This window comes from Rhipicephalus sanguineus, chromosome 5 (genome assembly GCF_013339695.2).
Source record: "Rhipicephalus sanguineus isolate Rsan-2018 chromosome 5, BIME_Rsan_1.4, whole genome shotgun sequence".
Lineage (NCBI taxonomy): Eukaryota > Metazoa > Arthropoda > Arachnida > Ixodida > Ixodidae > Rhipicephalus > Rhipicephalus sanguineus.
Genome location: NC_051180.1, coordinates 73,523,447 through 73,544,339, shown reverse-complemented (window position 1 = coordinate 73,544,339; position 20,893 = coordinate 73,523,447). Strand labels below are relative to the sequence as shown.

Below are 20,893 nucleotides of genomic sequence, written 5' to 3'. Positions count from 1 at the left end.
AGTAATCCAGTGAGCGACTATACTTCTTGCAGGCTGTAATGAGCGGCAGTTCGAAAGACACGCATTTAATTACTTTTTCATTGTTCCTCCTCGTTGAAGTTTCCTGCAGCCCACGTGGTTTTGCAATGCCTCCGGGATCGGCCCACGTTTGACCAAACGACGATGTCCTGGCATAATAGGGAGTTTTAGCTTATAACGTATACTTCTTTACGTTACTGTTACCGGATTACGTTTTCCGTTTTACCAGAACTCGAGTTTTAGTAAAGTTTTTTAGCTGCCCAAACGTAAACCTTTACGTTTGAGCAAACCACTAAATGGTGATAACAGCATTTAAACTACATTTAATTTAGATATTAAATTACGCTGCGGCAAAATCATAAGAAAAGTTTTTAGCTTGTGCAGCATCCCGGTATAAGCGAAGGGATGTAGCAATACCAGGTTACCGGGCTATGGTGTCGACATCTTGTGACGCTTCTCGCAACCACAATCATGGACATGTTTGTTTTCGCTTAGTGTTCTTGAGGGTGTGGGATGCGGAGTCGATGAAGGACGGATCCCAACATAAAACAAAGCGATGTTTATTAACGTAATAGCAGCAGCAGGGCAAGCATGCCGATGCTGCGCTTCGGAAGGTTAGAGAAACAAAACATGAAATCAAGCTTGGTAGCTTAGGTTATATAGCCAGCAGTGGTGACGTAAGCCTCCGACGAAACTGCGTGGCGCTGTCGTTTATCGGAAGCGTGTTGCAGCAAGTAGCTGTGTCACGCCGGGCTAATCAGTGACGAGACGGAGACTGCGTAGGTCTGTGCGCAGTGGTCGCCACAGTGTTCTTGAGGGGAAAAAATGATTAAAAAGGCAACTCATTCCTAATGATGCCGCTGCAAGGCATTTACATTGGGAGTAGAATGCCCGATGTTTCTGCAATAACAATTTTGTGCTCGCCTGGTACACCTTGGCCCCGCTGGATGGCGCCACCTATCCAGCCTGTCAGCGTCTTTAGGCCTCTCACATTTACAGATTCGGTATTCTTGGTCGCTCTAGCAAAAGCGTATCGGGGAATCTGGCTAAAGTGAGCTAGAAGAGGGTAGTGGGCTTGCTGGGGTCCCCTGCTTGACGCCGGGTATGTCACATGTGTGGTGGCGCCACCAGCGACTTAAATGTAGGGCACTGCCTGACGGAGGCGTTTGTGCGCAACTGATGCCATGCTTTTTTGTGCGCTGTTATCATATGCACTGGACGGAAATGTACGCGAATTTCGGCAGTGTAAACGGTGATGCTGATGTTGCTGAGACAATAAAGAATAAAGAAAAAAACTAGCGCGAGCTAGGTGCGTTGGCCTACATGCGCGCGTAAGGCATGGTAACCATCTAGAACACTGTAGCATGGTGTATGCAGCTCTGCTGTTAGCTAGTTATCTGATGTTAAATGAAGCACACGGAAGACCGTTAGTACTCGTGCGAGTAAAGCTGCAGAAAACATTCTTTTCTGAAACTCTGTCGCCGTAACTCGCGCGAACGCGCGATTAAACTGCATGAAAGGGATGCTGCGCAAATTTGAGATGCAATAAATTGCTCTTACGAGTGATAAGCAGCGATGGCGAACTTTTCAAAGCTTACGCATTTTGCGGCTATCAATTGTAAACTGGATTCTTTGCATTTCTTGGGCACTACTTTCGTCACGCACGCCTTTTACGAGCGTGTGAAATTACTGCCGATGCTGACCGTGACACACACTCGGGAGTTTACCACGAGCTCTTAATGTTATACATTTCACAGCATTTAAAAACTTGGAGCTGCTCATTCTTTCTGCAGATCTCCAGTACCTTGGCTCCTATGCAAACGCTGTAAAAATCCACAGATAAGAAAAACAGGAAGCCACTCTCCTCAGGTACTGGGTACAAGTACATGAACATTTATTCATCACTCGGGAGTTTACCACGAGCTCTTAATGTTATACATTTCACAGCATTTAAAAACTTGGAGCTGCTCATTCTTTCTGCAGATCTCCAGTACCTTGGCTCCTACGCAAACACTGTAAAAATCCACAGATAAGAAAAACAGGAAGCCACTCTCCTCAGGTACTGGGTACAAGTTGCTTGCTTGAACAGTATCGCCAATGGCACGAGAACGTACCTTCTCGCCTTGAACGCTTCCCGATTGCTTTCTCTTTCGGGTCGGTCTTTCTCGTGGTGTCTTCTTTGTCAAATACGACGCCAAGTTAGGCAGGATTGTAGGCACAGCGTCCTCTCGTAGGCAAGGTTTTCCACGCGGTGTGCGTACTTCGTTCCCTTCAATTATATATGCACGTAGTACCGTAGCACATACTTCGGCTCAAAATGAAGTTGACACATGGCAGATGTGTCGTCCAGTGCTTTGTCCGCTCGATGCAAATTCCTTTCCCAGGGCTTCCTCATTGCTTCCTCAGGGCTGCATCCTTCGGAACGCCTAACAAAGACGGCTTCGTGCTGCCCTTAACGTGGACGTAACCTGTCCGACAGCCTGGCGCAAAACAGTGGTTTTGCCGCCGCGGAAGCATTTTAACCTCGTGAGACGGTCACTGCTTGTCAGGCCACATCGCTGTTCTCAGAAGGACCTAGCAGATTGAGGATGCAAAGCGCGAAGAGTTCTCAAAAAAACAAAACTCGCACACACCGACCGCCACTCCAAACAGCCAGCAACTGCCCCAGCGCCAACGCTCTCTACATTTGGTGCGACGGTGGCGCCGCGCCGCGGAGGCGCGCCGAAGCACGTTTTTGTGACATTGGCGGCGTCACAGCGTCACCGCAATGCATAGCGCCGGCCGGCGAGTGAGCCCACTACCCTATTCTAGCTCACTTTAATCTGGCTCTCCTCGGTTTGGCTCGAAACCGGATATGACGTGAACTTAAGGAGGTACTCCCTGCCCCTACACAGGTACTACTGTAGCTAGGGAACGATCCGACGATTCCTCGACCTTGTCCCCAGCATTTACTGTCAAGGCAGTGTCTAGCGTTACGTCTAGACGTAACGATAGGAGCCGTTGCAATAAAGTTGTTTCCACAATAAAGTTGTTTCCATCCATAGGAGCTGTTGCAGTTACGTCTGGACGTAAGAATAACGAGTCTAAAAGTTACGTCCAGCGTGTAAATACAAATGCAGCCCGTTAAACCTACCGGACCCATGACCGGACCACACATGAGGAGGTCGTGGACCGGACCTATTGGCTGTAGTGGCGCAGTGGTTAGCGTCCCATGCTCGAAACTGCGAGGACGTTGGTTCGAACCTCGCTGCTGTCTCGGTTTTTTTTTTTTCGGCAGGGTATTGTTTGGTGTTGCATTAGTCTGTTACCAGACTGAGAAGCGCAAAGCGGCTCGTGGGTTACGTGCACCCCAGTGACACGGGCACACCACGGGCGCTGGCGCGGGCTAAACAGCGCGTGGCCGCGACAGCGGCCAGTAGCGCGTGACGGAGACCCTGCCAACCGGCCATTGAGCGTTAGCGAAATGGCCGCACTCGCGAAGCGAGGGCGAAGCCACGATTAGTTTTCCGCGCCCGAAGGGCGCAGAGGGCCTTCACTGAGCAACAGAAAAAATAGTAGGCGCCCCGTGGCGATACGGAGAAAACTGGGGGAAATTCAAAACTTACTTAAGGAAAAGACAGCAAGCAGACGTCATAGCATTAGGTCACGTGGTAGTGACGTCATCTATTGTTCGCGGTGGGAGCCGGACTGCGGCGATACGCATGTGCTCTAGCCTCTGTAATCCGGCTGAAATAAGGTGATCGTAAGTGGCGCTCGCACTTCGGCTTATTTTGACTCCGCGGCTGGAGTTTCCGCGAACCGGATATCGCGAGTAGCCACGAACGAAGGTGGATTTGCGAGATAGGGCGGTAAACGTAAAGCCTATCCGGCGAGTAGGTTACGTTCCGTAAAGGTTCGCGCATGCGCAGATTCCATCCGGTATCCGGTTACACGGTAACGTATAGAAGCATACGTTAAAAGCTAAAACCCCTATAATGTCATGGGACGTCACGATGATGTCACGACGGCGTCAATATTCTGCGATTTATGACGTCATTATGGCGTCACATGGTGAAGTTACAACGGGAACTCATTGAATACGAAGGTCACGTGGGTCTTTGTGCGACTTCGTTCGCCTGCCCTTTTTTGCTCAAGGGGCCTCGCAACGAGACACTTAAAGGAGCATTGACACGATTTTGAGGCGACCCAGAGGGGACATTTTTTGTTTCCATGATATGCATTACCAACGCTCTCCCCATACAGGAACCACACAAGACCTATAAAATATTTTAATTGGATTTTAATGTTTTCGTCACCCAGCATCTGCAACCCAGCCTCACCGCCGTAGGCATTATCAAGACGAATCAACACAGTTCACATGGTTTGCGATATGTACGTACTGCATGAAGCCTAAATAGAAGAAGTCGCTGTCGAAGTCGTTGTTTTCGTGAACCACGTGCGACTGACAGCAAGTGAAAGATTTGCTGCTAGTATGCTGGGAGTTGCGGTCTTCGCGTGACGTCAAACTTGTGTTCACACGTCACTGCGAAGCCGCCCCCTCAATTGCGAAGCCGAAAGTGTTTTTTTTAAGGTGGTGGTATTAAAAATATCTTCGGTACATTCCCAAGCACTACGACACTATTTTTAGGGTTCCAGACACCCCTGTTTTTATTTAGAGCGTCAAGCCGAAAATATTTAAATTTCGTGTCAGTACTTCTTTAAGGCTTCCACCTTTCACAACAGCTAAATGTCTTTTTGACGGCGTTATCATTGTACAGGACAGCTATAGTTGCTGCCTTCGTGACACGCGTTACAGGCATGACGGGCAGGAAGCCTGCTGGATCGATTCCCGTGTACGTGCGTGTACCGTCTGCAAAATATCGACAGCGAATAAAGCTTGGAAGGTATTTTATATGAATTTTGAAGTTCGCGAGCGCGATCCAGCATTGTAGGCCGCACCTAGTGCATTGACACCCTCGGAGGTGACCCGATGTGACCCCCCTACTTCCCCTACGTAACCGTTGCAGCCGGTACAAGTTACGATGACGTCGTAGCCGCCATTTCTGTTTTGACGCGCTTCCCGACGAATCGCTCCTCGCCAGCGGGTCAAACATGAAGTGATTCGCCACGTCGAAAATTCCTTCGATCCCCGCCGCAAGAAAATCGTCGCCATCAGACGACGATGAGCCCGACGACGACAGACCGCGCGGAAATGCCTCACTGTGCTGTGTGCTCACGTGACCGAGCGTTTCACTCGCTAGGTGGTGATAGTTGCACCCGGCGGCTTGCCGTTTTTGGAGCTCTGTCAAACCGAAACTGAGGCTGTGTCGGTAATGAGGAGCTTGTAAATAATTATCTGTCGCGCGCTGCAGCAAACGATGTGCCGTGTTATGACTAACAGGCCCCCAGCAACACATTGCAGCAAAAAAAACGCGGGGCGAAAATTTTTATGTCAGGACTCCTTTAAAACCGACGTTTATATATCCCCACGGCCTGAACGCAGCAAAGCGATCCTAAGTGGCGCATAGACAGCTGTTGTTTTGTTGTCTTACTGTTGTTTTTCTGCTGAACGACAGAGACAATGTATGGAGTCGCAACACATTGCGTGAGCATTATATGAAGGCGATATAAGCCAAATCACATAGCCTAATGGTAGAAAGGAAAAAAGAAAAAAAGAAAAATAAGAGTTAGTAAGCAGAAGAGATGTAGAAAGGGACAGAGTGTTCATAATAGATAATGTGACGCGAATTTAGGCGAATAATCATCGAATGGTACGGGGAAGCTCAATGCTGTCTGCGCTGTCTGCTGGGATGTAACGAACAATTAGCAACGAACGATGGGCGAGACCTAGTGTTTCCTCTGGAAGGTGCAATCGGCTTTTCTTCCAGATAAGCTGGCATGAACCCTAAATATAGGTACACTGCACGTAGTTAGTGATGCATGTAGCCACTGAGATTGCCACAACTCATCTGTTTCTTGTTGTTTGTTTTTTTTTGCACTTTAGAAGCGATCTTTCAGTGAACTCTCGTCACATTGTTTCGCTCGACATCCATTGTTCGTCTGCACTGCACCTTTGGCAGGCGAGGCTTCGCAGGCGACGGGGAATGCCAACCAGGAGGAGCTGTCGGCGGCGGCGGCGTCCAACGGTGATTGCGACCCATCAGACACGGAAGCGGCGGCGACCAAAATTCAGGCCGCCTTCCGGGGCTACATGGTCCGCAAGGAGCTCAAACCTGACAATGAACCCGGAAGCGGCACAACCGGACACAAGGAGGAACTCGTCGAGTCTCGCTAGTTTCCCCCACCAGGGCGGTGCTGGCTGCAGATCGCCATGCGCGTGCAGCTCAAAATTTGAATTTGAATGCACATAATTTAGCGAGGGGAGTCCGACTCTTTATTGACCAAGCGTTCTTGCTGCTCGCACCAAGGCGCTTGGTGCATAGACCGTTTTAGTTTCTGTTCGTGCATGGGGGCGTTGATATCTTGGAGTTATTCATCTCGCGCGCGATTATCGAAATATTTTGTACGACCGCTTCGTTGTTTTGGTGAAGTGTCTGTAACGTGCTGTGTGTTGGGCAGACCCCTCGTATCAACAATACACGACGACATGCCGCACCCTGTGGCTGAAATGGTCTATATGCAATGATTCCGTGCCCGCCATCAACGTGGCGTCGGCTTCGAAGTCATCATTGTTCTTTTTTATATATGTAGGCTAGCGGCCGCTGTTCTTTCATTATGTTATTATTACGAGCATTTACAAGTTATAATTTATCGGTAACCGGATCCGGGATAGCTTGAAGCGTTAACCAAAAAACGCCAGGCCTGCACGGAAAGCTCAGCACAGTCCCAGTTAAAGCTCGAAGAGCGGCATTTCTGGAGCCCGTTATAAACTCTCTTGTGGCTACTAACACAAGCACACTAGCAACGTACCCACTACGCCACAAATCGTAATTTTTGTGAAGTTGGGAAGCACCCACCACTACATTACTCGTTATTCTGCGGAGAAGCGGGGTACCATCTATTAGGCTTTATGTACAGTTTCTTGATGCGACGGCTGATGACGATGAAGAATTATGACTGAGCATTTTGTAATGGGCTGGAAGCTTTAAAGGACCCACTAGTTACGTAATTTGCAATGTGTGACGCCCGGTCGTTATTTCACTCTCCCACCACGCTTTATAACATGCTCTAACGTGACAGAGACAGAGGGAGGCAATTAACTTTATCGAGACCCTTAGGAAATGGATCATGGTAGCCTTATGGGCTTCCTTGGCCAACAATTGAAGTGCACTTGCGAGGAACCCACAAGGCTATAAATCGTCATAATTTTTGTGAAGTAGGAAAGCAGTCACTGTGCAATTTCTGCGGAGAACCGTGGTACCTGCTAAACACCTGTAAGGCATTATGTGCACTTTGTTGATGCTATGGCTGATGACAATGAATTATGGTGGAGCCCTTTGTAATGGGTTGGAAGCATTCAACAACCCACTCGTTGCTCAACTCGCATTGTGTGATGCCTGGTTACAATATTCGCGTTGTGTGACACTTGGTTGTTATTTTACTCTCTACCACGCTATATTACACATGTTAATGATGTTCCTTCCCGACATGAAGCCTGTATAGGGTCTTATTTCAAACTATTTCCAAGCACTGGCATGGCTCTGAGGAACGTGGTTTGAACCTGGGTCCTCTGCGTGGGCTCCCACGCAGAGGACCCAGGTTCGAACCTCGTTCCATCCTGGAACTTTTTTCCTATTTCGAGCGATAGTGGTTACGGACACCGGCGGCGGTGGACAATTACGGCGCCAAAAACGACCCTTGTTGTGATCTCAACAACTTTGGCTCTAAAAGGGCATGCACTGCCTGCAGTTTTTATAAGTGTCCGTGTGCATGTATACGCCTTTTACACATGAGCGCCGCGTCTGTTGTAACAGCGTGCGCGTCATGTGTGGGACGTCGCGCTGTTTTCAGCACCAGCTATCACTTTATACGTCCACTTGGGGGTAAGCGATAAAAATATCTGCGTGTTGTAACAGGTGTCATCGTTCCTGATATCATGCCACACCTTATTCCAACAGTTGCCCTTTTATCATATCCTTTGCTTCACTATCTGCGGTACCATTATGGCTACGCAAGCATATCAAGCTCATAAATGGTTGGTATTGATATTAGTGGAAATTCGCTGCGAATAAACAGTTTTTTTTTTCTTTTCACGTTATTGACAAGTTAATCATCTGTTGCAGAAGACTGCAGTGAAACTCTAGGGGGAAAAGATCTCAAAGTGCGCATAATCCAAAGTGCACAATGTTCTAAGTGAATTCTCATGAACTCGCCAGACTTGCCAGTGAATGTTGCCGAACGCATTGTCTTGCACGAGAAATGTCATCCGTACATGCTCTGAACAAGACGAGCTTTGCCTTTGCCAACCCTGTTAGAGGCATAATGTTGAATCATTAATATATGCAGTGGAATTTCGTTGTGGCAATCTTCACATGCAGGAACTGGAAATATAATGTATGATCTGAGAATCGTAATATCCAGAGCAAGCTGAAAAAGTATCAAAATAGGCATAGTCAGAAAATTATCCCGAAAAATGTATTATGCAGGATCATATCAATGAGACTCCTTAGTAAAATGTTTTTATTTTGTCATACGGCCATATTTGTGTGTTATACGCTGCGGCACCTTCTCGGCCCGTGGCAAGACAGCAGTTGCGCGATGCGCAGCACAAAAGCGCTGTTGGCGTCTTTGAGGAACACTCAGCTTAACCAAAGCCTGTGAAGGACTCTTATGTATATATGTGTGTTTGTGACTGTATGTACTATTTGTGTGTATATGGTGTATATGTGATCATTGTATATATCATAATCACCCGACACCTGGAGTAGCAAGCCAGGCGACAAACCAGGCTAACCTCTCCGGGTATTTCCCGTGCACTTCTTCCTCTCCATGGCGTCTCTCACACAAAGGACGCGTTTGTCCGGAGAAAGCGGTCGGCACGAGACAGCATGAAAAGCAAGCAATCTCTAGGCTTGCACACGTTGAGAATGAGGCCTGCTTGATGTGCTGTAGGTGGCGCTAGTCATCAGCTAAAGAAACAGCGATGTTAGAGCGCATCAAAGAAGCTTCCTATATGTAGGACACTGGGCATATATGGGTTAGGCACCTCTTGCCCTTGACCTCCACTGTATATGCCTCGGTATAGAGGTACAGGTAGAACAGCATCACAGACATCTTGTGCAGCTTTTTACGTGTCACTGAAAACAGGTACCCATTAGAAAATCTAACAGATAAAAAGCGTACGCTTGTATAACCTCTTTAAGATACCCGCAGACAGCACCTGTCATGTGATTCGTACCAACCACATATCCAGGTAAAGCCCGCATCAGTCTCAGTTGGCACACCGTACGCAAGAAAAGATTCTTGTGTTGCGGAATAAGAGGAACCTGTTTACTAAGTTGTATTACCTTTTCATACTCAAGAATAAGAAGAAGAAGAAGAAGAAAGACGCCGACACCGATTTGTTTTCATCAGATTTCCCACAGCTAAAGTTTCCTTGGAAGAGCAGATGGTGTTCATCTAGGAAGGAAGAAATACAAATTACAAGGCTACGCTGTCGAGTCCCACCACTGAACTTTTACCTTCACAGGTCGGGTCTGGCTCAGTCACCGTTATGCCTCCACTGCAATGAGAGGGAATCTCTGGAGCACTTCTTTTTGACGTGCCGAAGATTTAAAACACAAAGAAAAAGACTATTAGAAGAACCCCTGCGGAAGTTGGGCTTGAATTTGTCACTTCCGGTGATTCTTTCATTTGGGGCAACCATATTTGGTTTTAGCCACAGGAGCGTTTTCAACGCTGTCTCTAATTTTTTACGAGAATCCAAAAGAATTGAATGTTGAGTGTAGCCTCAGTTGTCGTATATGCAACTGTATATATATATATTTTTTTATTGTTCTTGTTGTTGTTTTCATATAGGCGTTTTTTTTTCTTTTTTCTCTTCTTTAAATCTTGCGAGTTTATATGTAAAGGCTAAACATTTCATTTCAGCTTTTTCCTTCACGAAGTGAATTAGTTTCCTAAGCAAAGCACCGTCCGCTTCATGGCCTATCCCCCGCAGTGGGTTGAGCCAAAGTACTGAGGAACCAACCAACCAACCAACGACACGCAAAGTTGAAGCTGCGCCTTCTGCCGTTCGGCTGGAGTCGACCTCTTCTTCTGAGTACCTGGTGGTTTGGCGCGATCTGTTGTCAGGGTGTCGGTCGCGTGTCGAGCGGCTGCGTATTTGTGAGTTTTCTTTCGACTTTTTTTTTCCTTTTTACTGATCTGATCGTACTTTGAGTACCTAATGTCTCTTTCCTCCCCAGGCCAGAGGTCTTTCCTCTGGACGGCCTCTCTGCCCAATAACGACATACCTATAAGGCTTTTTTGCGCAGTGGTATTCACATCGTGCCAGTAGCACAAGTGCCGACCAACGAGGGATTAATCCGTGTAAAGAATCCAAAGGTAATTCAGGAGGAGCTGCGGAAAGCGACCCCACACTACCAAAGCATCACGATGACCGACAGTTTGGCAGGGGAGGCATTCTGTGTTGCTCTCCGGACCAGGCCTGTATTTCTGACCTCTTAAAGTGCGCAACGTTTGTATCCCACTCGATGAGCCCATTTATTCCTGCTCATCTCGCTTGCGTTAAAGGCTTAGTTCGCGGAGTTGACTCGATCTTGTGCGCATCAGAGGCTTCGGAAATGTTTTCAGCGGCCGGGGCAACATCAGTGTACCGATGCTCACGCGTCTCTGATAATCAAAGAGTCCGCACAGAGTCGGTCATTGTGACATTTGCAGGCATAAATAGGCCCACAGAGATTAAGGCATGACCCTTAATTTATAGAGTTGAAACACTTACTCCACGTCCACTGCAATGCGTTCAGTGTTGGCGTTATGGTCACACCATTAAGGGATGCCGATCATCTCCTAGGTGCCGCATATGCGGAGAAGACCATGACACTAGAACATGTAATTCCCAAAGCGAAAGATGCTGTCTTTGTAAAGGTTCGCACCCTGCTGATCATGCAAACTGCCTGGTGAGAGCTCAAGAGCTTCAAATTTTAGAAATCATAGACAGGAAGCGACGTTCACGCCGTGAAGCTCGGGCTATAGTATTAGAGAGATCCTGCGGATACGCTGAAGCTGCTGCTCGACATTCTAAAGCCATGGATGCATCTATAGCTGAAGTCGTGGCAGCTGCTGTCGAAAAGGCTATGTCGAAAGCACTGCACTCAATTTTTTTCAAATCTTTGAGAGACAATCGAGCAAGTTTTGACGGCTCAGATAACACAACTTTTGCAGGTTCCAGGGCGAGCATCTGCTGATACAAGTATCACGCCTATTCATGAGGGCATAAATGAAAAAAAACCACGACAGAAACTGCGTCTGGCAGTTTTGACTACACTGATTTTCCCACATTTAGTTTAGAACAGGAGGGTGGTAATAACTTCGAGACCACTTCACAAAGCATTGAAAGTATGGATTTGGACACGAGCCACTAAACGTCGGGCTACCCCCCACTCCCCGAAATCTGTTCTTCTACATAGATCGAAGACAAAAAAATGTCAGGATAATAGTCCACTAACGAAGGATGATTTCTTGAAAGACAACATTCTTCAGAAAGCAGTTGAGACCGCCGGCTTACCTTCAACTTAGGGTCATTAAAAGTACTTCAGTGGAATTTCCGCTCACTTCTTGCTGCAGCAACTGACCTGTTACATCTTCGTGCAGAACTTTCTCCTGATTTAATTCTATTTCAAGAAACCTGGTTATCTACAGAAAAAAATCTAAATAATTATCACTGCTTTCAATTGGATCGCCCTTCTTGTAGAGGGCGCCTAGCGTTTTTCACCTCTACAAAATTTGGCCATAGAGCGAAGATTTCATGTCGGTCAACGCCGACAGAAAGTGAAATTTTGGCATTGGATGTAGCTATTCCTTGATATACACCATTTTCCACAGTGAATGTTTATTTCCCTACAGGTGTTCTGAACACTACTTTACTTGATTTCGCAGTAGCAGCATGTATAAAGTATATAATCATAGAAGATTTCAATTCACACCACATTTCGTGGGGTTACCAATCCGATGCGTGTGGTAAACGGTTGTTAGAATGGACCAGCTTGAATGACGTTCATTGCGCGAATTCCAGAACTCCAACCTATGTATCTGGCCTATCACGTTCTGTGATAGACCTGACCTTTTCAAGCTCGGGTTGCATTATTTTGTCCTGGTCTGCCATCACATCGGCCAGAAACAATGATCACCTGCCAATATTTTTTGAAATAGTGTGCCTACTTACTTCGTTAAACAAACATGTTCGAAATTATGTTAATTACAGCAAATTTAAAAATTCGCTACGATCAGGCTCAAATAAACAGACAGGACTAAGCGATCAGGTAAAGGTACTTCATTTATGTCAGCTATTGTAACAGTAGAAAAAAAAGTTGAATTCCGTATGCAATCAACTAAAAATAGAACGTATTCACCATGGTGGAACACAGACTGTGATCGCCACTATAGGCGACGAAAAGCAGCTTGGAAGAAATTACTCTACAACCAGTGCCCACGTAATTGGAAAGACTATAAATATGCCGCTGCCACGTTTAGACAAACGGTTGACAAAGCAAAAGAAGATTATAACTCCAAACATTACAGCTATATGTCAGAGACCAAAAATAAGAAGGCACTCTTTAGGTTTCTGCAATGTAGAAAAGATTATTCCGTCACCAATAAATATAGAATCGGTTTATCACCCGCATAATTGTTACAGTCATTGGAAGCATTTGGGAAGGGATTGGAAGATCGCTTTGCATCGTTGTTACCCTATCCTTTGCCGGTTACAGGAAAAGCTAATGAATATAAGGCAACCACATTAGAAGAGATATCAGAAGTAGTAAAGTCACTGCCAGCTTCATGTCCAGGTCCTGACAATATACAGTAGAACCTCGGTGATACGATCACGGCTCGTACGAATTTCGGGGTGATACGAATTTTTCTGTGGTCCCGGGTCCCGGCCAAGGCCCATCAACCTGCAATGTATTGGAGTACGGTTGTTGCGAACCGATTTTCACCCCGCGACGTTTGATACGAACGTACGCTACCGCGCAGATACGAACAGGTGCTGTCTGCGCTGTTTTGAAAGACGCGGCAATCACGCGTATCACGCGTGGGCATGCGCGCCTCGCAGCGTCGTTGCCTCCGAGATTGTGCGCGCGAATCTTGGAGGCCTCAACGCATCTTCAGGTTCCTTCGCGTTCGGATTATAGATGGCGCTGGCGTTGCGCTAAGGTCATTCTGCCTTAAGAGGCAGAGAGATGGACCGTGAATTTATATTTTTTTGGTATAATAACATAGATTTAATCAATGTAGATAAGGCATTAGGACAACATGAAACAAGGAAGCTTTTTTTCTTCTTTCTCTTCTTTTTTTTTCGCCTTCGAGCCTGGTGGCAGACATGTCACCGCCCCGTTATAAAGGGGACGCTCATAGCATCCATCCATCCATCCATTTTTTTTCATCGCGTTGCAGTGTTGTTGTACTAGCATTCTAGCCACTGTAGTTGTACTGAGTTTACACGTCCATGCCACGTCTATTCAAGTCACGGCGTCGCAATCAGACAGGACCGGAAGAAGAGCTGGCGGTCTTGGCCAAGGAGCTATAGCCTCGCAACGTGAACACGCACGATTGTTGGCGACGCGCACGCCTGCCAACTCTTCGATTTCCACGAGAGGAAACCTCCCGATTGTGTGGGCACGGCCGTAAATCTCTCGAAAAACATCCCAAACACCACTACGATACGAAAATAATAACAAAGGACAATGGTTCTAAAATTTTCTGGCCTTCATCTATAACTTGCAAAGCGCTCCTTAAGTCTTAGACGCCACAGTACTCAGACGTCTTGCGGAAAAGCGTACTTAAGGTTAGGAAGGGGCTACTAGCTGTCAAGGGTCGCAACACATCTAGTTCATGAATCATTAATTACACACGCGCGCACGCGCCGTATATTTACGAGCATAAGTATGATCGTTGACTTCTAAAAACTTTACTGGCAATCATCCAGAGCTATTTATAACGTTGTTGCGGCCCTGAAAAGGAATAAATGAAAATGTACACCAGCTTTGTTCTGTCACATACTAAATTTCCAGGTGATACGAATTTCGGATGATACGAATATTTTTGGTGACCCCGCAAGATTCGCATCACCGAGGTTTTACTGTAACTACAGCCATGATAAAAATTATGTTTGATTTGTCTCCCAGCGATATCCTTAACTTTATAAATTTTTCTATAGAAAACGCATGGATTCATCCAAAGTGGAAAGTTGCCATAGTAATTCCACTACTTAAAAAAACAGGGCGTTGGTTATGCAATCGACAATATTAGACCTATTTCCCTCACTTCAAACCTTGTAAAACTAATAGAGTGGATTTTATATAGACATATTAAAGAATAGGTAGAAGAAAATCATATATTGAATGATTCCCAAATTGGATTCAGACCTGGGTGCTCTATATGGTGTGCACATGTTGATCTAGAAAGCAGAATTAAGCTTGCTCGGCACAAAAAGCAGTACGCCGCACTAGTAACCTTAGATATTGCTAAGGCGTATGACAGTGTAGAGCACGCCATCTTGATTAATAAACTCCAAAGTGTTAACGTTCCTGAGTATATAATTGCATGAATACAAAATTTTCTAAGCGGACGCACATTTTATTGCTCGCAGGACGGCTTATCTTCTAAACACTACAAACAAACAAGGGGAGTTCCTCAAGGATCGGTTCTCTCGCCTATTTTATTTAATATATTACTAAGCTCTGTTCCTTTTCACAAGGACGTGCAAGTGTATGTATACGCGGACGACATTGCAATCTTTTCAGTTTCTAATGATATACACTTGCCATATAATATTCTACAATCATATATGAATGAGATTGAAGTATGGCTTAGTGACCTGCACATGTCCCTTGATGTTGACAAGAGTGCTCTTCTCGCGTTCCCGTTGACTTCTGTGCGAATCGCACTGATGCATGGGCAGGATTTTATTCCACGGGTAGATTCATTGAAATATTTGGGCATAATATACACTACAAATCTTAATTGGAGCCCACATATTGAGTATATTGCATCCAAAGGATTACGTGCACTTGGTTTGTTAAGGCGAATCAGCGGCGTTCGTTTTGGAATGCGTAGAAAAACATTGCTAATGATATACAGCATGTATGTCCGACCAATATTAGAGTTTGGACGTGTGTTATTCTGTGGGGGACCCGCTTATAAATTACGCCCTCTTCTAACTATAGAACGTGAGGCATTACGGATATGTTTAGGTCTTCCTAAGTTTGTAGCTAATAATATTGTTTACCATGAAACATACCTGCCGTCTCTGCAAACTATAGGTTTCGTATTCTAACAGTCCAGATATTTCTTAACATCTATGCCTCCCCACACAGACGCTCGCAATATATATTTCTTAGCGAGCCGTCCAGATTTTTTTATTGTGAGTGGTCTCGGTTACAGCGTCTTCAAATAATTTTCGTACAAAAGCTATTGGAGCCGTTACAAACAACAATGCGTGAAATAAGTTTCCCAAGTTTACTCAATCATAAAACAATAATAGAATTTGATGATATATTTCCAAAAAATGCTAAACTATTGCCCATTAGATATTTAAACGGGTTGTTGAACGACCACCTTAAGAGCCTACGGATAAGTTCAGTCATACCCACAGATGCCTCCGTTACAGATGAGAAGGCAGGAGTGGGCCTTTATTCAACGGCATTAAACTGGTCTTTTTCTATTCGACTGCTCGATTTTACGCCAATATTCCAGGCAGAATTAATGGCAATTATTCTGGCATTACGCAAACTCCCAGCTTCTATTTCTTCAGTGGTTATACTGACCGATTCTTTGTCAGTTCGCGCGGCTTTGGCAGTACCAAAGTCATCGAGCTGCCTATCAGAATTATATACATACATGCCCAATCATGTACGTATTGTCCGTTTGGTTTGGGTGCCAGGTCATACTGGAATAACTCTAAATGAAGCAGCGGACACATTGGCGGCAGCATCAATTCAGGGCCCGGTCCTGAAGGTTCTAAGGCCCTCGTCCCAAAATACTATCGCACGATTTCGAAATTTTTGTATTCGAAAGGAACACACAAAATCTTCTGTTCTAAACGGGGCAGACTTTCAGCACCTTAGGTTTCCATGGCATAGCTCATGGTGTGGCACAAGACAATTAGAAGTTACATTAACTAAATTGTTATACAGAATTCCCTCTTTAAATTTTTATTTACACAGGCTTGGTTTTTTTCCTTCCCCTCAATGCTGTTATTGTTCGCAAGCAGAAACCGTAGAGCATATTTTCACAGAATGTCGCAGATAACAACATCTAAATCAAAGATTTCTTGAACCTCCTTTACAAAAACTTGGGCTTGAGCTTTCCGTAACGGCATTACTCTCCCTGGGGGCGTCGGCACTGGGTCACTGCAACAGGGACATATGTGAGGCGGTATTTGACTATATAAAATAATAAAAAAGACTGCCATGCTAATATTTCTAGTACATACTTATTTTATTTATTTCATTTATCGTTACTTATTTATTTAATTCTTTTATTTAACTCACTCTTTCTCTTCCAGTTTTCTATCTCTTTAGCATTCAATTCGGAAACCGTAAACACAAATAATGTTTTCGCTTACCTACAAATTATCTCTTTAGAATTATCCTTCTTTTCCCCCATTCACAAATCCTACTGCCGCACGATTCGTGGCCGATTTCCCGTGGTGGCTTGTGCCATTCCTCTAGGAACAACCAACCAACCAACTTGGAGGATCCGAACGATTCGATCGTTGCTGAGCGGGCCACCGTACGCCAGCCCTGCTCGTTCTGTCCATGCGTTCTGTCCGTCTTCGGGGCTAGGATCGGACGGCAGTATCCTTTTTCCAGTTGAGAGTTTATTTTGTTTTTCTTGTTCATTTTGGTACCGTTACTAGTTAATCGGTCTTTCTGAGTTCAAGCGAGTCAGACCATCTCGATGTCATTTTCCTCTCCTGGTCAAGGGCACTCCCCTAGGCTAGCCTCTATACCGGCCAAGGATTGGCCGATTGATTCTGTTTTACGCAGTAGAGTCAGCAACGTCCCTGTGGCTCTGGTACCTACCAATGGGGGTGCTATACCGATGAAGAATCCAAAGGCGCTTCAAGTGGAGCTTCGAAAAGCCACATCGCATTTCCAGCAGATCACCGAGGTCCGCCAGTTCGGTCGGGGAGGCATTCTGTGCTGTTCTGCAGATCAGGAATGCGTTCGAGAGCATCTCAATTGTTCACAGTTTGGCAGCGCATCCGGTGAGGCCGTTTATTCCAGCACATCTTGCATGTTCGAAGGGAATAATCCGCGGTGTAAATACGAGCCTGACACCTGCAGAAATACTGGATTTATTTTCGGTAGCCGGTGTAGTTTCAGTTTACAGGTGCACCCGAATGATTGACAACAGGAAATCATCGACCGAATCGGTGATAGTAACCTTTTTAGGAACACTTAAGTCATCAGAAATTAAAGCACGGGTACTCATATATAAGGTGGAGCCACTTTCCCCAAAACCCCTACAGTGTTTGAAATGTTGGAGATACGGCCACAGAGTAAAAGTGTGCAGGTCAGTTGCTAGATGCCGTATCTGTGGAGAGAACCATAACAGCCGCGATTGCAACTCTGAAGAAGAGAAGTGCTGCTTATGTAATGGAGTTCACCCTGCTGACTCTGTAGACTGTTGGTCAAAAGAACTAGAACTTGGTGTTCTTGAGGAACGCTGCGTTGCTCCCGTAGGAAAGCAGTTGCGGAACTTCAGGAAAGAACCAAAGGATATGCAGGCGTAACAGCGCGTCATTCCGCTGCCATGGATGCATCTATCGCAAAATGTATAGCAGAGGCCATGGAGAAGGCTACTGAAGAGGTAATGGAACGTCTTGCAAACAATCTTTTTGAAACCTTGGCACAAGTACTATCAAATCAATTGACTCAAATTCTTGGTGTAGCGTCTACGCGAGATCATGATTCCCCAGGCTTTAGTGACTCCAAAGCGTGCGGAGATAGAAAAATCGACAGCACATCAGCGATCTGTCTCTGCTCAAGCAGGACCTTCCAAAAACGCGGACCAAGCTGACCTGGAAACCCTAACAGATGATTCCGACGATATTGCAGATATGGACGCGGACTCTCAAAAGACACAGACGCGTACTAGATCTCCCCCTGCAAAAATGTCCCCCAAAATGTCGAAATCAAAAAACTACCTGTCAAAGAAAGACTTCTTTGAGGACCTCTCAAAAAAAAAGACTTCTTGAAAACGGATATTTTGGATTGAGCAGTTTCGGCTACTGTTCTAGCATCAAAATAGGCTCCCTAAACGTTTTGCAGTGGAATTGCCGATCGATTGTTTCGGCAGCCACAGATTTATCATACATTTCTTCGCAACTTTCCCCAGACCTAATTGCTCTCCAAAAAAACTTGGCTTACAAACGGTAAAAAAAAATTTCTGAAAAATTATCGACTATTTCGTTTGAATCGACCTGGCAGAGGAGGTGGATTTGTCTTCTTGGTATCAACTAAGTTTCGTTACAGAGCCAGCATATCTTATCAGTGCATGGCTACTGATTGTGAAATTCTCGTATTAGATCATAACATTACCAGACAGTTCTCCTTTTTCTTTTGTTGACGTATATTATCCGGCAGGAGTGCAAGACACGAGATGCCTAGAGTAGACGTCATGTTTGCTTCCTGCAGAAAGGACATATTACTGACTGGGGACTTTAATTCACGCCACGTGTTTTATGGTTTCAGAACAGATTTAAGTGGAAGACGCTTGTGGGAATGGGCTGTTGACAATAATCTATCTTGCTTGATTTCACACGTTGCTACTTTTGTTAGAGGACAGTCTAAATCGGCAATCGACTTGACATTTTCGTGCTCCTCCCTAAGTATATGCTCGTGGAATACTTTAGACTGCGCTACAAATAGTGATCATCTGCCTATTACCTTTGACATTAAATTTGACATTAGGAGGTTGGCTCATTCGTTAATTATGTAAAATTACAAAAAGATTTAAAGGCTACTTCGATTCCTCGAAAGACATGCCGGAAGATATTAGGGCTACGAGTCTGTGTGCAGTATTGAAAAGATCATTTAAAAAATTCAACTTTTAAATTAAACTCGGGCACAGGAGGATCTTTTAGTCCGCGGTGGAATGCAGAATGTATGAAGGCTTATAAAAAACGAAAAGCTGCGTGGAAACAACTTCTAGTCAACCAATGCTCCAAAAATTGGTGTGATTATAAATTCATAGCAGCAGCTTTCAAACGCACTATACGCAAAGCAAAAGATGGCTATGATATTAACAAATTTAGTTATCTTTCTCGGGCTATGAATAAGAAAGCGCTTTTTAGATTTTTACGTTCTCGAAAGATGATTCCACCGTCAGAAAATGTGGATTCTTCAATTCTTTCACCCCGTGAACTCTCTGAATTATTAGAAAATATTACGAAAGGATTAGAAGATAGATTTACATCAACTATGCCAAAACACATTGTGAACCCAATTGCTGGTGAGGACTTCGATGAAATTAATGTAGCAGAACTGGCGGATGTAATAAGTCATTTATCTCCTGCAGCACCTGGACCGCATGGGGTCACCTCTGAAATGAGAAAAGTAATATTCGAAACATCTCCAAATGAAATCCTTAATATGGTCAATTATTCTTTGAAAAATGCCTGGATACCTGCAGATTGGAAGCTTTCCAAAATAATTCCGGTACTTAAAAAACAGGGAATTGTATTTGCCCTTGACAATATAAGGTCAATATCACTCACGTCAAACCTAGTTAGTCATAGAAAGAGTTTTGAATGTCCGGTTAAATAAATATATCGATGATCACTCAATACTAAACCCGAGTCAAATTGGCTTTAGATCTGGATGCTCAATACGGTGTGCCCATGTTGATTTAGAGAGTCGCATACAGCTGGCTCGGCGTCGGCGAGAATAGTGTGCGTTAGTTACTCTGGATTTAGCTAAGGCGTACGATCAGGTTGAGCATTCGATACTAATTAAAGAGATGGAAAATTACCGATTTTAAAACTACATAACAGCGTGGGTTTCAGAGTTTTTAAGACAAAGGGAATTTGATTGTTTTAAAGATGGTTGCTCATCTAATAAATATAGGCAGAAATGTGTCGTACCACAAGGGCCGTACTGTCGGCCGTCTTGTTTAAAATATTTTTAAGCTCCATTCCTACACATCCGGATATTCACTTGTATGTGTACGCAGATGATATTGCTTTATTCGCGTCAAATAATGATCTGCACTCACTATATCAGACGCTACAACATTATCTAAATACGCTAGAATTATGGCTTCAAAATATTTATATGACGTTGAACGTCAAGAAAAGCGCGCCTCTCGCGTTCTCTTTTAAGGAGCCTGTCAACATCTCGCTGATTTATAGTCAAGAGCTCATTCCACAGGTAGATTCCCTTAAATATTTGGGCATCATATATAATGAAACATTAAATTGGATAAATAATACTGAAGAAGTCTACTCTAAGGCAACACGCGCAATGGGATGGCTTCGGAAGCTTGGTAACCGTAGAACGGGATTGAGAAGAGATACTCTGATAATGATTTATAAACTGTATTTGCGGCCTATCTTGGAATTCGGGTGCGTTTTATTTTCTGGCAGCGCAACGAATAAAATGAGACCCCTGCTACTATTGGAAAGGGAAGCTATGCGTTTGTGCCTTGGACTCCCAAAGTTCGTTGCTAATAATGTCTTGTCTATGGAAGCGCGACTACCATCTTTGTT

The 20,893-nt window shown here is 44.9% G+C and overlaps 1 protein-coding gene across 2 annotated transcripts in view; it reads left to right on the top strand.

Moving 5' to 3' along the window:
* The window catches only part of LOC119393779 (uncharacterized), a 102,091-nt gene that overhangs the window by 24,541 nt on the left and 56,657 nt on the right, over positions 1-20,893 (top strand). The window contains exon 4 of one of the 2 annotated variants that reach the window (XM_049416357.1): positions 6,078-6,350. The exons of the other annotated variant lie outside the window; for it this stretch is intronic. Coding sequence (XP_049272314.1) covers positions 6,078-6,292 — 215 coding nt within the window. The 3' untranslated portion in view covers positions 6,293-6,350. Of the gene's footprint in view, positions 1-6,077; positions 6,351-20,893 lie in introns of those variants that run through there. 2 annotated transcript variants of the gene reach the window in all.